Source organism: Gopherus flavomarginatus, chromosome 3 (assembly GCF_025201925.1).
Source record: "Gopherus flavomarginatus isolate rGopFla2 chromosome 3, rGopFla2.mat.asm, whole genome shotgun sequence".
Lineage (NCBI taxonomy): Eukaryota > Metazoa > Chordata > Testudines > Testudinidae > Gopherus > Gopherus flavomarginatus.
Window position 1 is genome coordinate 57485300 of NC_066619.1, and position 23511 is coordinate 57508810.

Genomic DNA, 23511 nt, shown 5'->3' on the forward strand with positions numbered 1-23511 from the left:
CAGAAAAGAACACATGGTTTCAAATTCATGCTCAGAAAAACTGGTGACTGCATATTTGGAACACAAATCACATATACCTAAATCTCCATCCTTTCTATGTTATTAAATTAAATCTTCTCAGAAAAGGGCAGCACGTGAGGTAAGTTTGCATATATTATATAAAGATAAAAGAAAGATTTTAAGATCAGTTCTGTGCAAGCAGTTGTAAATACAAGACAAAAACAGAGTTACTGACCCTGCCCTATCTCCTCTTATTTTGCTCTGATACTTTGAGTAACAGTTCCTGCTATTATCAGGGGACAAATCAGTTGGCAAAAAATGTGGACAATAACTGGAGTTTACGGCTTGAATACTTTAACTGGGGAATCATGCTGAAAGTTAATGGGCAAGAGGCACATTAACTCAATATTGCCAGGAGCTTCTGAGTGCTGCTTTCCTGCAAAATCTGTACTCCCAGGTCCAAGGGGTTAAATGCATTTCTTGCTTTTCTTCCTGGAGCAAACCCATAGCTGCATTCCAAGATCTAGGAGGCATCAACTATCTCTTTCAGTACTCAAGGGTAAGCATGAAATCCAGATGTTTGCTGATTTGCAACACTTCCTTATATTCTCTCTTTCTCTGAACCAAGATACAGATTGCACAGTGGAAAAAGACAGCATGATACCTCCTAAGAAGATATGTAACCAAAATATAAGGATAAAATCCTAGCCTCACTAAATGAATTGCAAAACTCCCATTGACTTCAGGATTTTACTCAATAACTCCATGTTACTGTTTGAGCATGGATTTTCTAAAGGAATATTTTTAATTGCTTGTCATAAAAATAAAAATGAAATTGATCATGCTTGTCATTAAAATCCTACCTATAGAGAACTGCAGCTTGTATGAATCACTTAATTGTTCACTACTTGTGATCTTAGGGCTTTCTCTTTAGGAGAGATGTGAGGGTGTTTTCATTATTGACTCAGTCATTTATCCTTTCAATCTATCTTTTTATAAATACAAATATTGAGACACTATAAATTAGAGACAAGATAAGACAGAGAATAACTCAGAGATCATTCTGTTAACACTTCTACAACTGTTCAAAACCCAGTAAAGGGCCACATTTTTGCAAAATTCAGGCTGAGGTCTACACAGAAAAATGGAGTTGCTTTCAGGCACCTGTTTACGTGATTGTACATCAGTTAACATTTTTGTGTGCAATTACTGTTAGCATATGTTTCTGTTTTTTGTGTATGGACCACAGCTTTCACTCTTGAAAATCTGTTCTCCAAAGGTTTGACTGGGTTCAGTTCACTTCAGCACCAGGTCGACATCCACTTCAGTCACCCAGAGCACAAGTGGGACTTAAATGGTACACAGGCCTTCTGCCATGCCTCTGCAAAGGTGTGAATTTCAATCATTGAGAGAAACAAATTTTTCAGTATACTATATATTATATTTGCTAGGCAAGATCCAGTGCTGCCAACTGTCATGATTTTATCAAGAGTCTCTCACTATTTGGTGTTTTTCTTAAAGCCCCAGCTCCTGGAGTCAGATGATTATGGGAAAATCTCAGCTGTCATTAAAAATATTTTTTAAAAGAAGTTTCTAACCTGTTCTCCTGGTTGAGGAGAAAAGCTTGAAAATGTGACAAATAAAAGTTCAAGCCCCAGAAGGCAAATAAAAAAACCTAACAATTATTTTATTTATTTTAAAATCTCATGGTTTTTAAGACAATCTCATGATTCTTGAATGCTTTAAGTTGGCAATATTGAAAAATTAATGAATTATGGCGTAAAAAGGTCTTGAGATTAACCAAAGATCCACCATGCATCTCGGTAAGTGTATGGACTGTATACGGAACGACTGTAAACTTGAAACAGATATACGCAATTTATTGGGGAAGAGTCCACATGGCTTTGTAATCATGCCTCATCAATCAATTAGAATTTTTTGAGGCTGTCAACAAGCATGTGGATAAGGGTGATTCAGCTGATATAGTGTAGGTAGATTTTCAAAAAGTCTTTGACAAGGTCCCTCACAAAAGGATCTTAAGCAAACTAAGTAGTAGTCATGGGACAAAAGGGAAGGTCCTCTCATGGATCAGTAACTAGTTAAAAGATAAGAAATAATAAATGGCCAGTTTTCACAATGGAGAGAAGTAAACAGTGAGGCCCCCATGGATCTGTACTGGGACCTGTTCTGCTGAACATATTCCTTAATGATTTGGAAAAGGGAGTGAACAGTGAAGTGGCAAAGTTTACAGATGATACAAAATTTTTCAAGATTGCAGTCAGCTTTGGACTAAACTAAGAGTTACAAAGGGGTCTTACAAAACTCGGTGACTGAGCAACAAAATAGCAGATGAAATTCAACACTGATAAGTGCAAAGTAATGCACTTTGAAAAAAATAATCCCAACTATAGATAGATGGATTCTAAATTACCAGTCATGAAAAAGAGATCTTAGAGTCATTGTGGATAGTGCTCTGAAAACTTCAGCTCAATGCAAAGGAGCAGTCAAAAAGGCTAACAGAATGCTAGGAACTATTCGGAAAGGGATAGAAAACAAGACAGAAAAATACCATAATGCCTTTATATAAATCCATGATGCACCCGCACATGAAATACTATGTCCAGTTCTGGTTGCCCCATCTAAAAAAGGAACTGGAAATGGTTCAGAGAAAGGCAACAAAGATGATCAAAAGGTATGAAATGACTTCCAGAAAGGAGGGATTAAAAAAGCTAGAGCTGTTCATTTTAGAAAAGAGACTATTAATGGGGAGGGACATGAGAAAGCTCTATAAAATAGTGATTGGAATGGAATGGAAAAAGTGAATAGAGAAGAGGTATTCATCTTTCCCCACAACACAAAAAACCAAGGGTCACCCAATGAAATTAATGGGCAACGGATTTAATATAAACATGAGGAAATACTTTTTTTTTCACAACACACAAGCAACCTGTGGAACTAATTGCCTTTGGATGTTGTGATGGCCAAAAGTATACCTGGGTTAAAAAAATAACTCGATTAGTTCATGGAGGACAAGTCTACCAATGGCTATTAGCCAAAATGGTCAGGGATGGAACCCTATGCTTGAGACAACCCTAAACCTCTGCCAGAGGAAGACAGAGAAGTTTCTCTCCAAAATTGCCCTGCTCTACATTGTCTCCGTGAAACTCTGGTACTGGCCATTGTTGGAGATAGGATACTGGACTAGATGGACCATTGGTATGAACCAGTATGGCAGTTCTTATGTTCTTTCTTTTAGACTGTAAACTCTATGGGGCAAGTACTGTTGTTTACAATACATTTATACAGCATGTACCCCAAAGAGGTTCCTATCTGATGGGAGCTTCTAGATATACTACAGTATAAACAATTATGCTAATAATAATAATTTTTAATGCATTTCTTTATTTAACATATTCCACATTTATGGCCCAGGAAATATTTTCCCATTGACATTCACCAAAGCACATCTGTAGGGCAAGGATAAGAATTCATGTGTAATCCTTTTAATCTGTTTCCTTTCACATTAGGTTGGTTGTTTCAGTTTGGATTTTCACCAGAACCTAAGGGAGGTAGGCGCCTTCAGAAATTCCAGCCTGATATTTTTTTCTCCTGCTCACAGGCTTATTTGGGCACATTGCTGCTGCTTCTTCTTCTTTTTTTTTTTTTAATAAATCTTTGTTTTTGTTGTATTTTTTTAAAAGGTGTTGTCCAGAAATCTTCCAGCCTGAGGACTCAGAAATTAAAAATAACTACTACACACATTTCTATTTGATATGAAATAGTAATAGAATGTATAATCCATTTGTACACAGTAGGACTAAGTGAAGTAAAATCATGACTAGGTGAAGTAAAATCAGTAGTGTAGCACTAGCGAGTTATGATACTGGCTGAGAGAGAGATCCAAGACCCAATCTGGCAAAAACTGAGATGGCCTCTGGTATGCTGTACTTAATTTTTGGAAGAGGGGATTTTACCACATGCCCCCTTAAGTACTTCCTGCTTGACTGCCTGCCGATTCATAGATTAATATGGGATTGGTTTTTCCGAAAGTACCAGGATAAGTTTTTCAGAAATGACTAGCGATTTCTGGGTGCCCAACCTGAGTGACCATAAAGGGGCTGGATTTATAGAAGAGAGCTCAGTACTATTTGAAAATCAGTCCCCATTAAAGTGTTTTTGATGCCACAAATTGCTAGTTACTTTTGAATTGTGTATCCCTTTTCTTTTGATATTGGCTTTAAGAGGGAGAAAGTGAGAAACGGTAATGAGAAAAACAAATTACAAAAAAAGAGAGAAGAAAAGAAACAGTTAAAATGGCATTTTTGTTGAAAATACTGCTAACCTTACCCATTTTGGAGAATCTCAGGTTGGATTTAAAGGTTCAGGGTCAAATTCTGCTCCTATTTCATTATTATTTACAGTGGTGTAAACATGAAATAACTCTGTTGGCATCTGTGGACTTATTCCAGATTCACACCTGTGTAACAGAGCAGAACTTGTCCCACAATATTTTTCTAGTTATATTCAATGGAAAAATTAAAAACAACATAAAACTATGTGCTCCTTATATGAAGACCCAATACTGGTGTGAAATGCAAAATATAATCCAACTTCAGAGGTAGTGAAAACCAGGAACTCAAAACATATGGGTAAAGAAAGGCGGCCAAAATCAATTGTAGCAGTAAGTTTTTAAGGAGCAGTCAACAATTATTTGAAATCTTTATCCTCTTGTCAGGCTTTCAACAACGTTAAACCACTACACAAAATTATAGCTCCAGATAATGCACAGCAACAAAAACACTTCGGTCTCATTATTAGTTTCTTGTCAAATTCCCCACAACTTAACTGGTTTATGTTTAAGGGTAAATGTGCTCCCTAAAAATTAAAACATTGCATACTTTACTATGTAAACAGGTAGGCATGTCACTTGATTAAGCGGTTACTATGAAAGGTGTAAGTCTAAAGGCGTTTTACAACATACTGGTTTAGGTCCCAAGGGTTCTTATTCTTTTCTTTCACTCAAAAATCTCTGGTTTAAGAGAATAGCACCAATGCCACTGATATATTTATAATTTAGCAGCTATACTAAACAGGAAGTTCACTTTAATTTAAAGCCAGGCTTTAAAAACCTCTAAGGATGAAGGTTCCACCACCTCTCATGATATGACATAAACGCAGGGCCAGTGCAACCCATTAGGTGACCTAGGTGGTCACCTAGGGCGCTAGCATTTGGGGGGCAGCATTTCGGGTCCTTCCACGGCGACTGTGGCGGCCGAATCTTCGGCCGCCCCGGTCGTCGTTGGCATTTAGGCGGAGGGAGCTGGGGCGAGGAGGGTCACCTGCAGCAAGTAAGCGGGGGGGGGGAGGTGGCACGCAAGGGAACCGCTCCCCACCCCAGCTGACCTCTGCTCCGCTTTCTCCCCTGAGCATGCCGCCCTGCTCTGCTTCTCCTGCCTCCCAGGCTTGCGGCGCCAAACAGCTGATTGGCGCCGCAAGTCTGGGAGGCGGGAGAATTGGAGTGGCGACAGCATGCTCGGGGAGGAGGAGGAGCAGAGGTGAACTGGGGCGGGGGGAGCTGCCGTGGGGGAGGGCACCTCAGGGTGGAGGGGAGGAGCTGCTGTAGGGGGGCACCTCAGGGCGAAGGGTGGCGTGGGGAGCTGCCACAAGCTCGGGGAGCAGGGGGCGCAAGGTGGAAGTTTCGCCTAGGGCGCAAAACATCCTTGCACCCATCCTGCATAAACTGTCCCACTAGAGTTTGACTAAGAACAAAATTATTCTAACAAACCTATGGTAATCTTCATTTTAGCTTAAAACTACCACTATTGGTATTACATTGTGCAGAATAATAAAAACGTAGTCAGCCTTCTTAAGTTTATGTCTTGGGTTGACTCACAAGATAAAACTATGGATGATTTTAGGGTTATTACACATAACAATCCAAACCAACAAAATAACATAGTTTTCAAAACATGGATGTAACTAACTTACATAGCTTTTTCCGTTTCCCATTTTCTAGTTATCATGTAATTTGTTAGAGTCATGCCAGACACTTGTGCCCTTTTTGTTGCCAATCAAAAATAGTTTCATTTTGTAGTGATTGAAATTAAACTTTTGAACAACTTAGCTCTTCTTCTTGGAGTGCATTATTTTGAATATATGCTATTTTTGGATGGTGCAGAAAAAATGCAAATTCATAAAGTTCTAATTTGGCAAGAAATAGGAATCCTAAGAAATTAAACCACATGATCGTGCCCCCATCTAAGATGCCAAATGGGAAAAACACTGGGGTCTCTGTTTTGTCTGAAAAATGGTTAACAAAGAGAACTTTTTATGTTTATTCTTCTGTAACCTTATGAGAGAGAAGGCTCTCCAAAATAGTGGCATTGTTGAATGAAGCTACTGAGGCAGACAATTCAACCATATATGACCTCTCATTGTCCTTCGGCGCTATATCAAATCCCCCCTACTGTTTTGCATTTAAGACATGAGGAACACATATCTGTACTGGTGTTTTTGGCTCTTATTGCCAGATAAAGAACAAAGACTATTCATATAATTAAATATTTATGAGGCATTTCTGGTAATGTCCCTCTTACACAGAATTAAATCAATTGACCAGCCCAAAGATACACTGCTTGAAAGCCAAGTGTGTAATAATAGAATGAGCAATCTATATTCTCAAAGGGTCATTCTGTCCTCTTTATTGTACCTAACTTAAAAGAAAAATACACATTAAGAAAGCATGGTCCCTATACTTAGTGTGTTGAGTGTGTCTTCTTTAGACAGTAAAATGTGTATAGATTTTAATGGGCACCAAGAATGACAAAGCCAACTATACATGTAGAACAGCAATCACTTTAGTAGACACAAACATTTTTAGAATGAAACACTGCCCTCCTTACTGCTTCCCAGCACCTTTGTAAGAATGAAGAGAACAGGCAAACCAATGATGGTGCTACCATGACATATCTTAACAGGTCAGTAGAGGGAGCTCATTAATAGGGCAATCAAACTTCCTCTCTGAGTTTCATGGCTGTGGTGCCTGAAGCTTCAATTATGTACATGGTCAAAAAAGAGTATGATATGAAACCATCAAACATCACCAAAAAGACTCTTCTTTAGCTGCATTTATGCAAAATACCAACAGATAATAAGAAAATTGTAATTTTCTAGCATGGGATTTGTGAGAATAGGAGAGACTAATGGCTAAGAGCCATATGTTCATGTGTTCTGCATGCTGTAGTCATATGGTAATACAAAATGACTTCTCCAAGCTACAGTGCCAGTTGAAAATGCCTACTTGGTCCACTGCTATGCTGTTTCAATTTCAGAACATATCCAGCATGCAAAATCTGTGATATATTTGTATGCAACAAAATGAAAAAGAAAAAAAGAAAAACGGGTGGTCTGAGGCAAGTTGGGAGAAGTCGGGGGGCAAAAGCAAAATATTATATCTAGTACCCTGGGTAAGTACCCTAATGATATCGTGTAAGAAAGCAGAGCTTCAGAATATGTACCACCAAGTATTGCTACCACTGGTGTATGGTACACATGATAATGCAGCATCGCTGTCCTGGTAGTATACTGCAGCATTTACTGAGCCCAGGAGCAGTTCCTACAACATAAAAGCAACATCACTTTGATATTGCAGTCCTTACCAGGCATAGCTCCAATTTAAATCAATTGAATCCAATATTTTTCTATGCCTGGATCTCCTAAAGTCTTTTGAAAATTCCTTGTCTGTTAATCTTTGATTCTATAAAGCAATTAAGTAAATGTTTCATTTTCTGCTGTTTCATTGCAATTTTTGTAGCTCAAAATCAATACAAATGGCAAGTGTTTAACTTAGCACATGCTGAAGTGCTTTGCTGAATAGGGGTCGAGTTAAGCATATGATTAAAATGAAACATGTGCCTAAGTGCTTTCTTGAATCTAGGTCCTCATAAGAGACCCAGTCCTACAGTCTTTACTCAAGTTTATACTCACTGGGCAAAACCCTGGCCCATTGAAGTGAATGGCAAAACTGCCATTGATTTCAATAGGATTGGAATTTCACCCCTTGACTTCAAAGGGAGATTTGGCAGAATAAGGGCTGTGTGATTGGGCCTAAGGATTTTTACAGAAAGGCTTTTGGTTAAAAGGAAAAGCTTGAGGACACTTTGTAAATGGAAATCTATTAAGGGTGTGGTTTTCTCAGTGGTGGCCTAATTTTGCTCCCATTGAAGTTGATGGTAGAATTCCCATTGACTTGGCAGGGCTGAGCTCTTTTGAAAGTCCTATTCTAAGCATACAGTTATTTTAAGACCAAGCCCATGGTAATGATCTGTTGTGGTGCATAATACAAAATAATATTACGCAACATAAAATGCTCTTCTCTTTACCTGCACTGGTGCCTGCACCGGTTGTGAGGTCCCCACCCATCAGACCACCTAGGGGTGCAAATAAAATAGTCAAAAGGATAATGGCTAAACTAAACCACAAAGGTCAAACATTTTAAACAATATTAACATGTTTTCCCCTAGATGACCGTTCCAATGCCACTGAACATCTTTTAATTGACTTCAGCGGGTGTTGAATCAAGCCCATAATCTTAAAACCGCAAAATGCCCTTTGTAAGGTTTTACAGCTAACGGTATTTGTGTCATGATGTCATGCAAACACAAAAATATGTGGAGTAGCTGACACTTTATAGAAGCTGACACTTTCCAGAATTTTTTTCAAGCTGACATAGTCTAAGCAGCATCCTTTTATTTTAAAAAAATCTGACTTGGTCTGATGATACTTGATTATTTGAAAAAATAATTATTTCATTGTTAATTACATTAGAAAAACCAAAGGTGATAATTCTGCATCAGGTTGGTGCCAGGCAATGACATATTGCAAGTAGCTCTATGAACACATTAATGCTAAAGAATGATTGTAACACATTTGTGTAACTGTTGATTATAATATTCTTGTTCTTTTTGCAGACATTCGTTCTGCAGATTTATTTATTTATTTTTTCCTCGGGCTGGAGACCTTGTATGGTTCTTTGAACTCTGAATGCTTAAGGCTGACGTTGCTTCAGCCAGACTGAGTGAATGATCCTAATCCCCATTTATCCTGCTCAGAGGTGACCCTGAATCATCACCAGCATGGAAAGCAACCTTTTGTTTATACACTTCAGCTTGGAGCTGGCCTACCATTTACCAATCAATGATCTTATGAATACATACAGAATCACAAATCTTGTAGTTAGCCTCTTAACTACTGTTTAAGTATTAGAGGCCTATTTTACTTTTGAAGATAAGGTTGCCCTGATCACACTTAATTTTTCAAGCTTATGAAAAACAGTGCAGTGGCTTTCTGCATGACACAAGTAGATCAGCTGCCTTTTTATGTAAGAGCAAATTGTCTGCCTTTCATCCTTTATTGATTTCCTTCATTCTTAAACAATACTCAGATGTTTCCAGGACATTATTTTCAGGGCTTTATTTTATTTTATATATCTGGGTTAGAAACCTCTCAGGCTTTTTCTTTGATTTTTTAACACAGCAATTTTGGGCAACCTGTTATGACTGGTAAAAGAAAATCCTGCTTTTCTGAGTATAGTTTAAAGTGACAGAAGATGCACTGGTATTCTGATAATAAAGAACATTGAAAGAAATGGGATTTAACAGAGCCTACCTGTGTTTCCTGCACTTGGAGGCCGATGTGTCACACCAGGAGACATGCTATTTCTCTGCAAAGAAGGGTGGGCCAGTGGCAAAAGGTTGGGGTTACCCAGCGAGCTGACTGGGTTACTGTATACCAAACTGTTGTGGTTGGACACTGGGATAGAAACTGGCATCTCAAAGTTGGGTGGCGGAACAGCCTGTACAAGCGAAAAAGGGAAACAAAGACAAGAATAGTACAGAAGCACAACAGTCTTCAAGTACAGTTACTCTATATTTAGTTCAAATATTTTGTAACTGGTGGTTAAAACATTAAAAAAAAACCACCTTAACAATCAAGAGAAGAATTTAAGGCACTAAGAAAGGCTTTTACAAATGGCTTTACAAATCATGATTCAATATTCCTTTCCTGCAGCTTGTACATCTTCTTTGTGAGTATTGGAAGGTTTTTTTTTTTTTCACTTTGTTTAAAACAAAACCCCTCTTCATTAGGCTTCATTTTCCTTCTGTTCCATTCAGTGAAGTCATAATTGTTCATTTGTGATATCTTAATCTGGTGTCACAGATGACTGTAAGATCAAAGGTACATGATTATGATGACTTCATTGCATGGAGAAAAATGAGAAGGGATGCAATGCAAGGGAGAAAGCTTTAGTTTCAGCATGCGTTGCTTTAGCAACCAGAATCATGTTAAAGGCACAAACAACTGAATTACTTTTTAAAAAGTTTTTCCTTAGTCTGGAATGGGCTTTAAAGAAACAAAGTGTTCCCCAAGGACATATCAAAGCATAGTGTAAAATATACATATCCAGGATCTTTAACTGACAGTTCTTTTTTTGTAGCGCCTTTTCATTATGCTTTTATCTTCATTTAAAAGTAACATCCATATATATATATATATATATATATATATATATATATATATATATATATATATATATATATATATATATATATATATATATATACAGTTATTTTCATCCTGAAGGATCCCTTTAAATGAAGCAAATTCGGCCAAATTATGCCTCTCATGACTCTAAACAGCATGGAAGAAGGAGACAAGGTGCAGTGCCTGAGTGGCTGTGCCAAGAGGATTTTTAGACATTTAAAAGGCACAATCTAGTGCTGCCAATTCTCACGATTTTCTCCGGAGTCTTGCTTGTTTTCTTGAACCCTAAGGTTCTGGAATTCTGTGAATATGTGAGAATTCCAGCTTCTGTTTCTTAAAAAAATAACAAGTTTTCAGTCCTCTTGGTTGCAGAGAAAAACTTGAAAATGTGACCTGAGTGCACCTTAAAGGTTCAAAAACCGGAAGCAATTAAACGGAACCCCAAACGTGTTGTTTTTTTTTAAATCTCATGAATTTTGAGGGGGTCTGACTCAAGTTCTGGGAACGCTTGGGGCTGGTAGGACAGACCTGGGACCTAGAGGCACTGTGATGAAAGATGTCCATGGTGCAACAATCCAGTTGTGCTGGACAGGGGATACATAGTCTGACCCATGTCCCACCCATAAACCATCCTCTGGGGCTGGCTATTGAGTTCTGCAGGCAGTGCGAGCTAAATGCCCTGCTTTGTGTACTAGAGCAGCAGTCAAATTATGGCTGCCTTACGCTCCCTTTGCCCTTGTCTCACCTCGCAGGGGAAGTATAATTCAGCCCTAAATATACAGGAATCATTTTACTTACCACTGAATAATAGTGCACAGCAAGATTTCAGTTCAGGGCAGGATGCAAAGGACATGTTACACGAGTACCTCCAGACTCCAGATATAATTCAAGGTGTTAATTTTGTTCTTTAACACTGTTTGTGGCTAGGGTCCTGGCTTGAAAAAGACTCTTTCTCTCCCCTCATGCTGCCATGACAGCTGAGGGCAGCTGGGGTACTCCAGCTAACTGACCCCAGATTAAGAGTCTAGGCCAGCTGGCAGAGCATTCTCAGTGGAGAGCCCTTGACTCTGGAACTAACTTGCCCTTTGCTACAACAGAGCTGAAGTCTGTTGTCCCTAATGGTCAATTTTCTGAAGAGTTTGTTCAGTGAGGTGGTTTAAGTCTGAGGGGAAGAGAGAACTATTTTGAGGAATATCCTTCTCCTTTTGTTTAGTGGACAAGAAGCAAAACTGTATGTTGTACTACATTCTGTATCCGGCCCCTGAATTATATTAGATAGCTTGTATTCCATAAATAAAAAAGAGATAAAATAAATATATACTGAAAACGATAACAGATAAATACATTAGAGTGCTTTGCATCACTTTTAGGGACAAGGTGCTTTCTCTGTGCAGCACCCTAACCTGAATTGTTATGTTAATAACCAAAACTTTGCCTACATGTCAAATTTTTCTGCAAAAGAAAATTTTCAACACACACAACACAGATTAGCATTTTTGAGTGTGTTATGACTGTAGGCCCGATTCCTTGGAAACACATACATAGTAGGTAATTCAAAACAGTATATAAGTAGGTAGATATGTTTAGAAACACAATGTGTGAAATTCATCCCTCCTGGCACAAAGCCAAAATAACAGCAATTTGCATGGGGAACTCCCTAAAATGGAATCCATCCTCCACAGCAGAGGCAAGCCATTAGGCTGCAAGATTAGCCTCTCTTCAACAGCTATTTCAGCCTATGTGTCGCATTGATGGCTGCTGTCTTTCCAAAATGTTTTGGCCCACTGAATCCCTGTCAAGGGGGATCCATTAGCTATACTTCCAGCCTACTCCTAATGAGTTGACTAGGAGCCTCCTATCCTGGCAGCATGTTTAGGAGATGTGGCAATTCCCCTACAGGCTCAATCTGCCCACTTTTCCAGCTCTGTAGGGGCCAAGCAACGCTTATGGGCTTGCATGTGCCCTCCCTCAATTCAGAATTTTGCCCACTGTGTATGCAGAATGATCCTGTGTGCTTCACCTTTGCCATGATGCAGACAAAGCACAGGCTGCTGATCATGGCTATACAGCTAATGAGCAGTGTCCATTCCGCTTCCCCTTCTTCCCTTTCTTATCCCCTTAATCCCTATCTCTCCTCCCAATTAAAAGAAACACCCAGATAGAAATATGACTAACAACACTGTGCCAATTCTTCACCAGATTCATTTGCTTGTATCCTCATCTCCTGCACTTTGTCCATTTGTGTCCATGCAAGCACCTCAAGGCAGGGATTGTCTCTGTTCTGCACAATGGGTCCCCAATCCTGACTGCTGCTATTAGTATGGCTACTATACTACTGTACAGACTAATTATCACTGAAACATATGAGCATTGCCAAAGCAATTATTAGGTCCTCTTTTGTCATTCTCTAAAGGCTTTCTTAGATGTGCTGCAGAATTCATATCCCTCATTACTGCATGTACATGTTGCGGCTGGCTTAGCATGCTTTTATGTAGTTTGGATACTGTAGGGCTAGTTTACAGCACATTTTGCATGTGGTTTGGCTATGGTTAGGTTGTTTACTTGGTGCTTTTATATGCAGTTTGGCTATGTTAATGCTGGAATTTTGTTTTATTCCTTCTGCAGTCAAAATATATGGGACATAAAAATCAATAATGAGTTGGGTAAACTGTGGGGTCCTCCTGGGCATCAATGCTGGCTGTATAATACTACACTGCAGAACCAATAACAACCAGCTTCAAATTTGTTTCTGTGGTTCTGGCTGCCTAAAACTTCTGTTTACAGTCACAAATTTTCTTGGCTGGGTTGTGCCGGACCTGTTACAGATCCCCACACCACTTCTGGAGTTGAAACAAGGGTGTGAACATTGCATGGTATCATTATTTCAGCCTGAACTGATGTGCATCTGTGCGTATGATATATTGCAAACGTGTCGGTGACTTTTTGCATATTGCTCTACTTTGCCCGGCCTTCTTTCCATAATCAAATTGTGGGTTAATTTGATGTGAAATTTCAAATGGGTGAAATCACACATTGAGCTAGAAATTATGGTCACAATTTCTTGTGCTAAATTTTGCTAATGTTTTTTTGCCAGTTTCAACCAGGACTTACCACTACACACATTCAGAGACAGAGATTCATAGCTGCTTTCTAGTGGACTATTTCTGTCCCATATGCTTTCAGCACTCTTCTAATAACTACAAATAAATATATAATTATCATCAGATGTTTTAGAATCATATAAATACTCATCCCCGAAATATTTTGTGGAAATATTATTGGCCTTTTTCATTAAGAGGAAAAGCCAAGTTTCTTTCCATCTGCAGTATTTTTGTTTAATTACAAGTCCAGGAGCAGGCCTAACCTGTACCATACATTTTTCTAAGCCATGATTAAACGTTTGACTTTTAATCACTCCCCTTCCACCCATTCTCCCCTAGTTTTGCTTCTTTTCCCACCTTCCTGCTTGCCTTTTGTAGGCCACTTCCTCAGCTGATAGAAATTTCTGGAGCTCCACTGAACTCACTGGAACTATGCTGATTTACATCAGCTGAAGATCTGGCCTCATATTTACAAATCTCTGTTATGGATTAGCTATGAACTCCATCAGGCCTGTTAGACATTGGCTTTCACTGGGAGGGATGGCACTTCCCATTGCACAAAGGAAGACTGTCTGCTGCTATTTTGTTTCAGAGGATGTATCTCCTGCATGCTGGTGCTGCTCTGCCGACCAGTGTGGAGGGTGAGAATTGAATCATTTGTGGAGAGGAGGTGTCCCTCGTGTGCATAGAGGGAGCCATCCTTGGACTTGTAGGACTGCAACTGCGTCAGATCTTTGTGTAGTGCGTGCACTGGAGGAGTGAGACTCCTTGAGGGTCTTCCTCCTGAGCATCCACATCAGGGCATGTCAGAATCCTGCCATATATATATTCATGGTAACACCTGCGATTCTATAGCACCTTTCCTCAGACCATCTCAAAGGCATTTCACAAAAACTAATAAATTGAACCTCACAACATTTTCGGGAGGTAGGTAAGTAATATTATATCCAACATGCAGTTTAGGAAACTGCAGCAGAAAGAAGTTCAGCCAAAGAAGTAGTCAATGGCTGAGCTGGGACTATAATGCAGGAAGAGAGCTGGTGGTAAATTTTTTCTTCAAAATTTTGATGAAAAAATAGACAAAATTTTTGTGACACTTTTGTAAGAAAATTTTGTCCTGTGTTTTTACCTGCTTTAGTGAGGATCTCTCTTGGTCACTGTTGCCTACGCTTGCAAAGAGTTAAAAAGCTGCCAGGATCGACACCCAGCCACGAGTGAATTTTTTAGGATTTCAGAAAGTTTAGCAGTTAGAGATATAGTGCTTTGGAATAACAAAACCAAGTAGCACATGAGATCACTGCCTCTCAAGGAGCATGAAACTCAATTCTGTACATGAGGAGTGAATTACTTGAGGGATTTTGGTTTCTGGAATCAAATCCCATTTGATCAAGGCCTCTGTCACCTGGGGGTTTGATCAACTAGTATCCATCATCTGAAAGGGGAAAGGGACTGCAGTGGACAGGATTTTTACCAGGTAAAGGACTAGAGATCTGAGTTAATAACTGACTCAATAAATTGAAGCCATCACTTTACCAAAAAGATCTGTGTCAAGTCTTTTAGCAAAATCATGGTGGCAGTATCAAAGCTCTCTTACTGACAAACAGAATTAGACAGAGGAGAGGCAATAGGAAGGTGGGGAAGGAGGGAAGGAAATATAAAGTGTATATGTATTCAATTAAATGTTTCATACACGCTAAGCATTTTTAACAATGTGTTTGAAATGAATATTTGTTCAATTTAAAGCTATTCTGGTCTCTTGGATAAATATTTATTTTCTAAAGATTTGCCAAAACATGATTTTACCAGAGATACCAGAACAGCTCATTCAAGTTTTCCTTAACTCATATGAAAAACTCTTTATCCAAGAAGTAGTTGAAACAATATTTAAGTTGTGAAAGAAGAATCAGAAATTTTTTAAGGACAAAAGTCTCTCCAGTTTGGACATCAGCTTTTGCATGTGCAACGAACTGTGACTGCAAAAGAGGCATATGCTTTGGGGGACATAAAAAGCTATTGGTACCCAGCCTTCCTATTTGCATGTACACATTTAGGTTTTGCACATGCAAAATGGCTGCATGCTCACTTTTGGAGGTGCAATCAACAGTATGTGCAAACACTGATGTGCAAATTCAGATGCTTGCTTGAAACTGGCTAAAAATGTGGCTGTACATTAAGTTATATACGCTTTTATTCTATTTATACAGCTTGCTTCTCTTTCTTATACAAGGTATATTGGATTTAATCATGAATTTCTGAACTTTTGTCAGTTTGTATCACCAGTGTAATGTTATTAAACAGTTATAATACTTACTTTTTTTCTGTATGTGTGTACAAACAAAATAGCACATGCAGAGTTATTTCTCTTACGTATCTGGCAAGGCATATGACTGACTGTTAGAAATTTTGACTTGGTTAAAACAAAATTTAGCTCATGTTAAAGCATTAAAAGAAATGCTGATGAGGTCAAAGCAAATCCTCTGATAAAGCTGTAAAATCACCCCAGCACACAAACATGTCTGAATCCTACCATTAGGCTCTCATGCAGGCTGTTTCTCTGCAGCGAGCAATTAGCTGTAACCCTTCAGTGCTGTAACTGAATTTAGCATTGAGGCTTAAGAACTGAAGTGACATGTACAAAATACATTAGCTACTATATATATAAGAATTTCAGTTCTACATCATTTTTTCTATATCACCACAGAAAGTATTCTGTGGGTTTGTTAGCCTATCCACAAAGAAAGATTTCCATTGTTATTTTCTAGATATAATTTGGGCAAGTGGTGTGGTAAACAGTTCTGTAAATCAAGTGAATATAATGTATATATGTATATTTCACTTCCTTCCGTAGGTTTTACCTATAGGAGGTTTTGACTATGTGTCAAATGCAGAGAATTCAAGAGAAAAAATATGTCTGTGATTTTTTTCTATTTGATTCTATGGGAGGGCCATTAAAGCCTGTTTCTAGCTTAAATGCTCTCAATAAGAATTCAGAACTGAAAGGGTTAAGGTATGTTACTGCAGCAGTTATCAGCAGACAGCCATCTAACCTTTGGTACTTACAGGTATTTTATGGCTCTTGATCATATTATCAAATTCTTCATTAATTTTTTTGTATTTTTCTTCAGTGCGTGGGGTGAGAGCGTAAGAGGAGTCAGGATCGGGGCTTTCACAGCCTTTGTTTTCTTTCTTGTTCAATGCCTGCCAGGTTCAGAGAAATATCAAAAAGTAAAAAAAAAATGAAAGGAGCTCAGAGTACTTACACACAATCTTTGCCTGCTGATCATTAGATCAATATCTTCATTAAGTTTCCTGTACTTGTCCTCAGACTCAGGGCTGTGACCTACTGAATCGTCTGCATCGGGGTCTGGACTGTCACAGCCATTAAGTCCTTTCTTTCTCAATGTCTGAAATACATAATTTGGAAAGTTCAAACCTTGACACAGGCAGCAAGAGAGATTCAGGGGTGTTACATTGCTGCAAACTGCCCCATAGTTGGAGGCTGCTACATTTGCCATTAGGCAAAGAAAGTGAATACAGATCCGCCAGGTCAACGCTATAGAGCTCCCCTTGCCAGTGGCAAACGGGCAACCATTCTGACCTCTTCCCTCTGAAATCAGAATCAGTCTATAAACTATGGGAATAAGCAATCTGATAAAGTGTCTTATGCTATAATACATACTTCCCACTGTAAGTGATCGTATTTAAGATGTACAATGTGCAGTTAGTTTCAACACATAACATATTTATGCATTTCAAATGTATGACTAGAGACATCGAAACAAGAGTACATTTAAATTGGAGTATTGCAATGTTGCCCCTACCCCTCAAAAAAAAGGAACAGAAGGAAGAAATGCAAACATTGCACATGGATTTAAGAATCTATGATCTTGACAGAAGAAGGAAGAGCATTTAAATTAAATCCTTGATTTGAATTTGACATAAAGGATGACACTAATGGTGCCATGCCACTCCTTACTCTTGATAGGACAAAGGGGAGGAGGACATTGCTTATGCTGCTCTGATTGAGAGCTTCTAGGCACCATGTTTGCTTTTTGTTGACTCTCATTACAGTGTCACTGATATGAAGTTTGAAATTTAATATACAGGGAAATATGCTGTTAAATCAGATGCTGACTGAAAAGTCAAAACATATGAGTTTAAGGTTCAGCCGCTCCAGGCAACCTTCATAACTCTGAACATCATCAACGAGCTAAGTAATGGAGACAAAAAACATCAAACATTACACAACCAAGTCAGCAACTAACAATTTAGCACGAATGCCTTGCCTCAGATATTTTTTGTTAATTGGTTGACCTGCATGGATCATCAGGGAAGAGTCTCTTGCCAGATTAAATTGAAAATATATCAGAACCAGATTCATATGAACTGCAAAAGCAAGAATACACAAAACCAGCCTTCATAGGTTTGCTCAGATTTTGCTTCAACAGTCCCTAGAGCAAAAGGTTTGCAAAAATCTTTCATTTGGGTACCCACAAACATTACCAGGCACCAACTTGTGGTGCATTTTGAATTTAAACCTGTCCCTTGGGGGAGAGGGAGAGGCACCTGGTATTCTCATGTCGCTAATTGGCTGAGCTTGACCCATGTGATAGGAGAGGATGCTCACTGCAGGAACAACTGTTTTCTTTGGTTTCTCAGAGTGCCTTCATCTCTGCTCCAGCTGGAACAGTCAGAATTCGCGAAGTCTTTTTGACTATGGCAGTGACCTGGTGCATTATTACCTTCTGTATTACCCTCTGCTATTAGAATTGATCATTATTTTATATTTTGGTTCTCATAATAATTATATCTCAGTCTTAGAAGGTCAGAGTTCTTGTATTGCGTTTTAGCAGAGACCTACAGCCATTTCCAGCTCCATCAAACCACCAACTTATCATTGACAAGAAGCTGAGCCATGCCAATGGGAAGGAAAAGGACTGACTAAAAACTGAAATGTTTGTTGTTTGCTGTGTTTACTATAAATAACTTGAGACATTAAGAGCGACATTCTCCTTTCCGAGTGGAACAGTGAGTCTTGACTCTGCTATTCATATAAAACAGGAATTCTCTATACATGTGCAATGTACTGGTGACAAGATCCACTATAAGGATCTTAGGATAGAATATTTAGCAGCAAGGGTGAAATTCAGCTCTCTATGGACCTTGCACAAAGCCTAAGTGAACAGATTTTGGGCCTGATTCAAAGCCCATATAAGTCATGAAAAGATTCCCATTGACTTCAAGTGACTCGGGATCAGGCTCTTTTTGCAAGTGGCAATGGGTGGGACAAGATTCCACCATTAACAGACGAGCAGGCTTCGGGACTATAATCCAGCCTTCCCCAGCTAGAAGAATGTTCCCTACCACTCTGTGCCCCTTTTGTGGGGTTTCATGTGATCAGATGTGTGCTCAGACTAGTGTCCCCCCCCAACTCACCCCCAATGCCCTCTGCAGGCTGGCTTACTCAAAGCTGGCATGGTGCTCATGTCTATGGTGAGCAGAAATATTCTGCCTCCTTTCCATCACCATCTCCAAATGTAAAAATACAGTGGGTGATGGAAGAGTGGGGTCACTGGCATAAAGGGCCTTGCACCAGTCTTTGTCAAGAGAGCGGATTCCAGCCTAATATCATAATTTCAATTTTTTCATAATATAAAATAAAAAACATTTAGAAAAAACATTAACATTTGAAAGGTGGCATAGTGCATGAGGGTTACAGTAGCCATCACAACTGACTGAAAAGTGGTGGCCACAAATTTTCACTAATGCTCACTTGAAGCACAAGTTTTTGTATAATGGGTTGGACAAAGATCATCAAACTCTTCTTGCCTCTAGTCCCCACAAATTAAACTTTAGTCTTTTATAAATTAAGGGCTAAATCCTGCCCTGTGATGTCAAAGAACTAGACAGGGCTGCAACCTAGCCAGCTAGGCTGGAGCTCTGGCTGACAGGGCCACCATAGCCACATAGCCACAAGAAAGCTGCTTCTGATGGCTTGCAGTGTGTGAGGCAACAGCTGCAGGCAGCTACAGACACATATATCAGGAGTGAGTAATCTCATCTTCAGCATTCTGCACTGTGATACTCCAGACAAAATAATGGTCCTGAGCAGCTCTCCCATTGTCTCAAGCTCCCCACCACAAGACATACTCTCTTTCCTGCTCTGATTCATTCTTTCTCTTCTCATCTCCAAAAATATACCATCTCTGTACACCTATCAGCCCCCACCTCTCATGATCTCTGGACAGGTACCCACTTATCTTATTCCAATTCCTGCATCTCCCAACAAGCCTCCTAGTGCAGAGCTGCTCTAGATTCCATGTAAACTTCTCTTCCCTAGTCTCCACTCTGTCACCTGCTCTCTGCTATTGTTTGAGATGAGTATGGGGGCTGAACCCAGCAGCTGGGGGAGAAAAGACATACCAAAAGGACAGACTAAAAATGGGAGGATGGTTCTCAACATGGGATAATTGGGGCCATTTGGGACTCACAGCAGGCCAGAGGCATGACATGAGATAGAGGGAAGGTACCTGGCCACTGAAAGGCTTTCTTTTTAAACCCTAGTATCCTTCCCCAAACCCTGGAAATTGGCCAGTCCTCTGACATCATCCTGGTGATTAGCTAGTTTGCACAAGTTCCATTTAGGGAATTTTTATAGGATGAAATTAAACAATTGTAGATTGGATTATATTACGGAGAATCCCAAACAAAATTATAAATTATTTAAAAAAAGAAAACAAGTCATTTTGTGCTATGGAAGCACCGCTTTTCCCAAGCAATTAACATCTCTTTTAGTTTGCATTCCAATAATCCAGAAAAACAACCATGGCATTTTAACAACAAAACTGTTAAAGGAAAATTTCCTTGGCTGAAATCTCATATGACAACAATTTAGTCTAAACCCTGCACTATAAACTTCTGAAAAGGGAAGTGCTGACATTGTGCTAACTATCATGCTGTGAATGTGGCACAAACAGTTTTACCTTCATTACATTACAAGTTTACAGCTGTTTCAAAAAATACTGTACTATCAGCCAGTTCTTACTCTACCAGGGCAGCACATAGTCACTACAACCTAAAAGCTTACAAAGCAACGTGCTAGTAGGGAAGATTCTCATAATACTGCAGTAGCATTAATTTAGCTGGAAGGGGAAGAGAAGAAGGCCAGAACAGTGAGTTGTGGATTTATGTACATGAGCTCCCCTCCTTCAGCCAGCTCCATAATTCACTTTTGCATTGCTTTTTGTTTTCTTTTACCCTTCTGCAGTGGACTGACTTTTCTTCTCAATACAGTGTGCTGGGGAGCCAGTATCCACCGCCTTCTGTGGCCTGACATGCTGCAGATACATTCGTTCTGGAGAGAGCCAAGCTCCACTTGTTATGTCAACTATGCAAATTGCAGAGAAAACACTTTACATGAAAGACAGGGATGTAAAGTAACAGGGCCTAACTTTATGCAACTAACAATTCAGCTTTTCTATATAGATTCAGCTGATTTCTTTGCTCTGGTCCCAATGACCTACTAATCTACTACTGGACCAGCAGCCACTTTCCTTTGTGTGATATTGAGTACAGTGCTCCCATGATGGACTCTTCCTGTGTAAGGATTTAAACCCTCATACAAGCAAGACTCCTGAATGGCCAAATGTAGAACCCACTAATTCCCTCTCCTGTGATGCATTCTGAAAGGAGCCCCCCACAGTGTTCCCTATCTGATACTCCCATTACTAACCAGGACTACCCATCCAGTTGTAATTCTGGTAAATTATATTGAGCTGTCAGAAAAAAAACAACAACCTGAGTGCTCTTCATTTTCCCTCCCTTTCCTGTATGTGGCCATGGGAAACCTTCAAGCTATCAGCGACAAGTGGTTTGAACCCTCTGCTGCTCCTGATGGCTATGTAGTCCACCTGTAGAGGTAGACAGTAATAAGTTGTAATGCTTTCATATTTTGAACTGCCCTATTGAAACAGCCACTTCAAAAAGGCCAATTACATTCATGGACACTCTGGAAAGAACAGGACACACATATTTAAACCATGTGCTAGATTCATCTGAACATCTATTGCAACAGAAGCATTGTCAGGAAATGTAAAGTGAAGTCAACCTTCACTCAGTTCCCTTTCTCATATATATTATGATGAAATTTTTGATACCATACGATTTGTGGTGCAATCATGTAATGAAAGACATTAGTGAAATGATAAGCACAAAGAGAAAGGGTTAAGGGAACTGTCCATCTGAATTCCCCAACTTCTGTGCGACTAAATCTCAAATTTTATGTTCCATTTATGTAGGATTTGGGGTTTTTTTTTTGCTTTTAATAGTGAATAGAAACTAGTATGCTGGCACTAATGTATTTTAATTGTATGTTTCGGAGAATCATATAGCACACTATTACTCTTACTGTCACCTAATCTGCTCCAGACAAACAACTTTATACAAACACCCAAACTGGAAAATTTCTCACCTTTGTGGTATAAATTATAAAATGCTTGTGTGGTTTAAGGTCTCTTTGAAACAAGTTACAGAGCTATGCAAATATAGCTGTATTTCAATAACCACACATTAAACTCTTACTATGTTATTTTCACCTACGTGCCAAAGACAAACCATTGTCTAGTCTTTACGTACATCCTCTGTCCTCTTCTTTTAAACTAATGCATACGAGCATTCTTTTCATAGCAATACACCAACCACCTACGCTTGGAACTGCCTCCCACTTTTGTGTGCCAAGTGATTACCCTCTCCTCCTCCGCATACCTATTCTAATCACACTTTTTGTGGAACCAAATAATATGGTGAACCTTGCCAATAGTATCTGTTCCTCTTGTCTTTTGAACTACCAACTGCTGTCAGGTCTACATGCACATTGGATTATTGGCTCCTCAGGGCAGGGAGTTTCTACATATTTGTAATTTCTTGTGGACTCTGTTCTATTCTATTCAGGTTCTAGTAATGTGCCAGTCAAATAAACAAGGGCTATCCAACCAAAATGAAGCATGGTGTTTTGATACATCATAGGCAAGGCAGAATTATTTTGTTTTCCTGGGGCCAGGCTGTGTCATTTAGGCCCTGGCCCATATTGTTGGTGATGAAGAGTCACAAAGCCCCAGGGGAACTCTGGAAGGGCCTGCATTCTAGGAGATGTCCAGGTCCAGGGTCCATTCTAAGGGAATCTATACCCTTAGAATGGTGCAGCTTGTGCATTCCAGTTGTTGGTAGAGCTACATTTTGTAACTGGGGGTGGTGGACTGGAGAACAAGCCTGCTCTGCATTTCCCCAGCAGTGGCGGTTCCTGTCCTGCAGGCCTGGTCCTGGCTTCCCTCTCTGGGCATTGTGACCTGGTACATGGAGATGAAAAGCCAATCAGATCTGGCTTGGCCATCCTTCTGTTATGAATCAGGGAAACTATATTAAAGTTGAGTGAGTGGTATTGCGACATGGAGCATGGATTGATTGCTTAAGGGATTGACTTGCTCTCCAACCCTGTGTGAAAATTCATGTCATACATCTCCTCTTGCCAATTGCATAATATGCTAGCGCCGATGCCACACATACATCTGAAGGCTGCGGGAGGGGGGGAGAAGTTGTCCACCCTGCTGCCCCTATTAGCTCCACCATTGCTTCCAGTGTGTCTGCCCCACTTTGAGTCAGAAAGGTCTGTCTGTCTGTTATAGAAGGCTGCCTCCTCCTTGCTCTCTTATGGGCAATTTGTGCCTCTCGCAGCCCTCAGAGGGAGCAGTCTTTGCTCTCCATCCTGCATGCAGGGACTGCTATTGTGTGTGGCTTTTCTATGGGGGATGCATGTTAGGGAAGGCTCCTTGTGCCCTGTACACTAGAGCAGGGGTCAGACACAATCCACTCC

The 23511-nt window shown here is 39.6% G+C and overlaps 1 protein-coding gene across 22 annotated transcripts in view; it reads right to left on the reverse strand.

Moving 5' to 3' along the window:
• Positions 1-23511, reverse strand: part of MEF2C (myocyte enhancer factor 2C) — a 156784-nt gene that overhangs the window by 24857 nt on the left and 108416 nt on the right. For 18 of the 22 annotated variants that reach the window (XM_050943910.1, XM_050943897.1, XM_050943891.1 and 15 more), the window contains 3 exons: positions 16904-17047; positions 9667-9853; positions 8382-8429 (listed from right to left, as the gene is read on the reverse strand). In XM_050943910.1, the coding sequence (XP_050799867.1) occupies positions 8382-8429; positions 9667-9853; positions 16904-17047 (379 nt within the window). Of the gene's footprint in view, positions 1-8381; positions 8430-9666; positions 9854-16703; positions 16842-16903; positions 17048-23511 lie in introns of all 22 variants that reach the window. The other 4 variants (XM_050943907.1, XM_050943912.1, XM_050943909.1 and 1 more) reach the window with 2 other exon arrangements.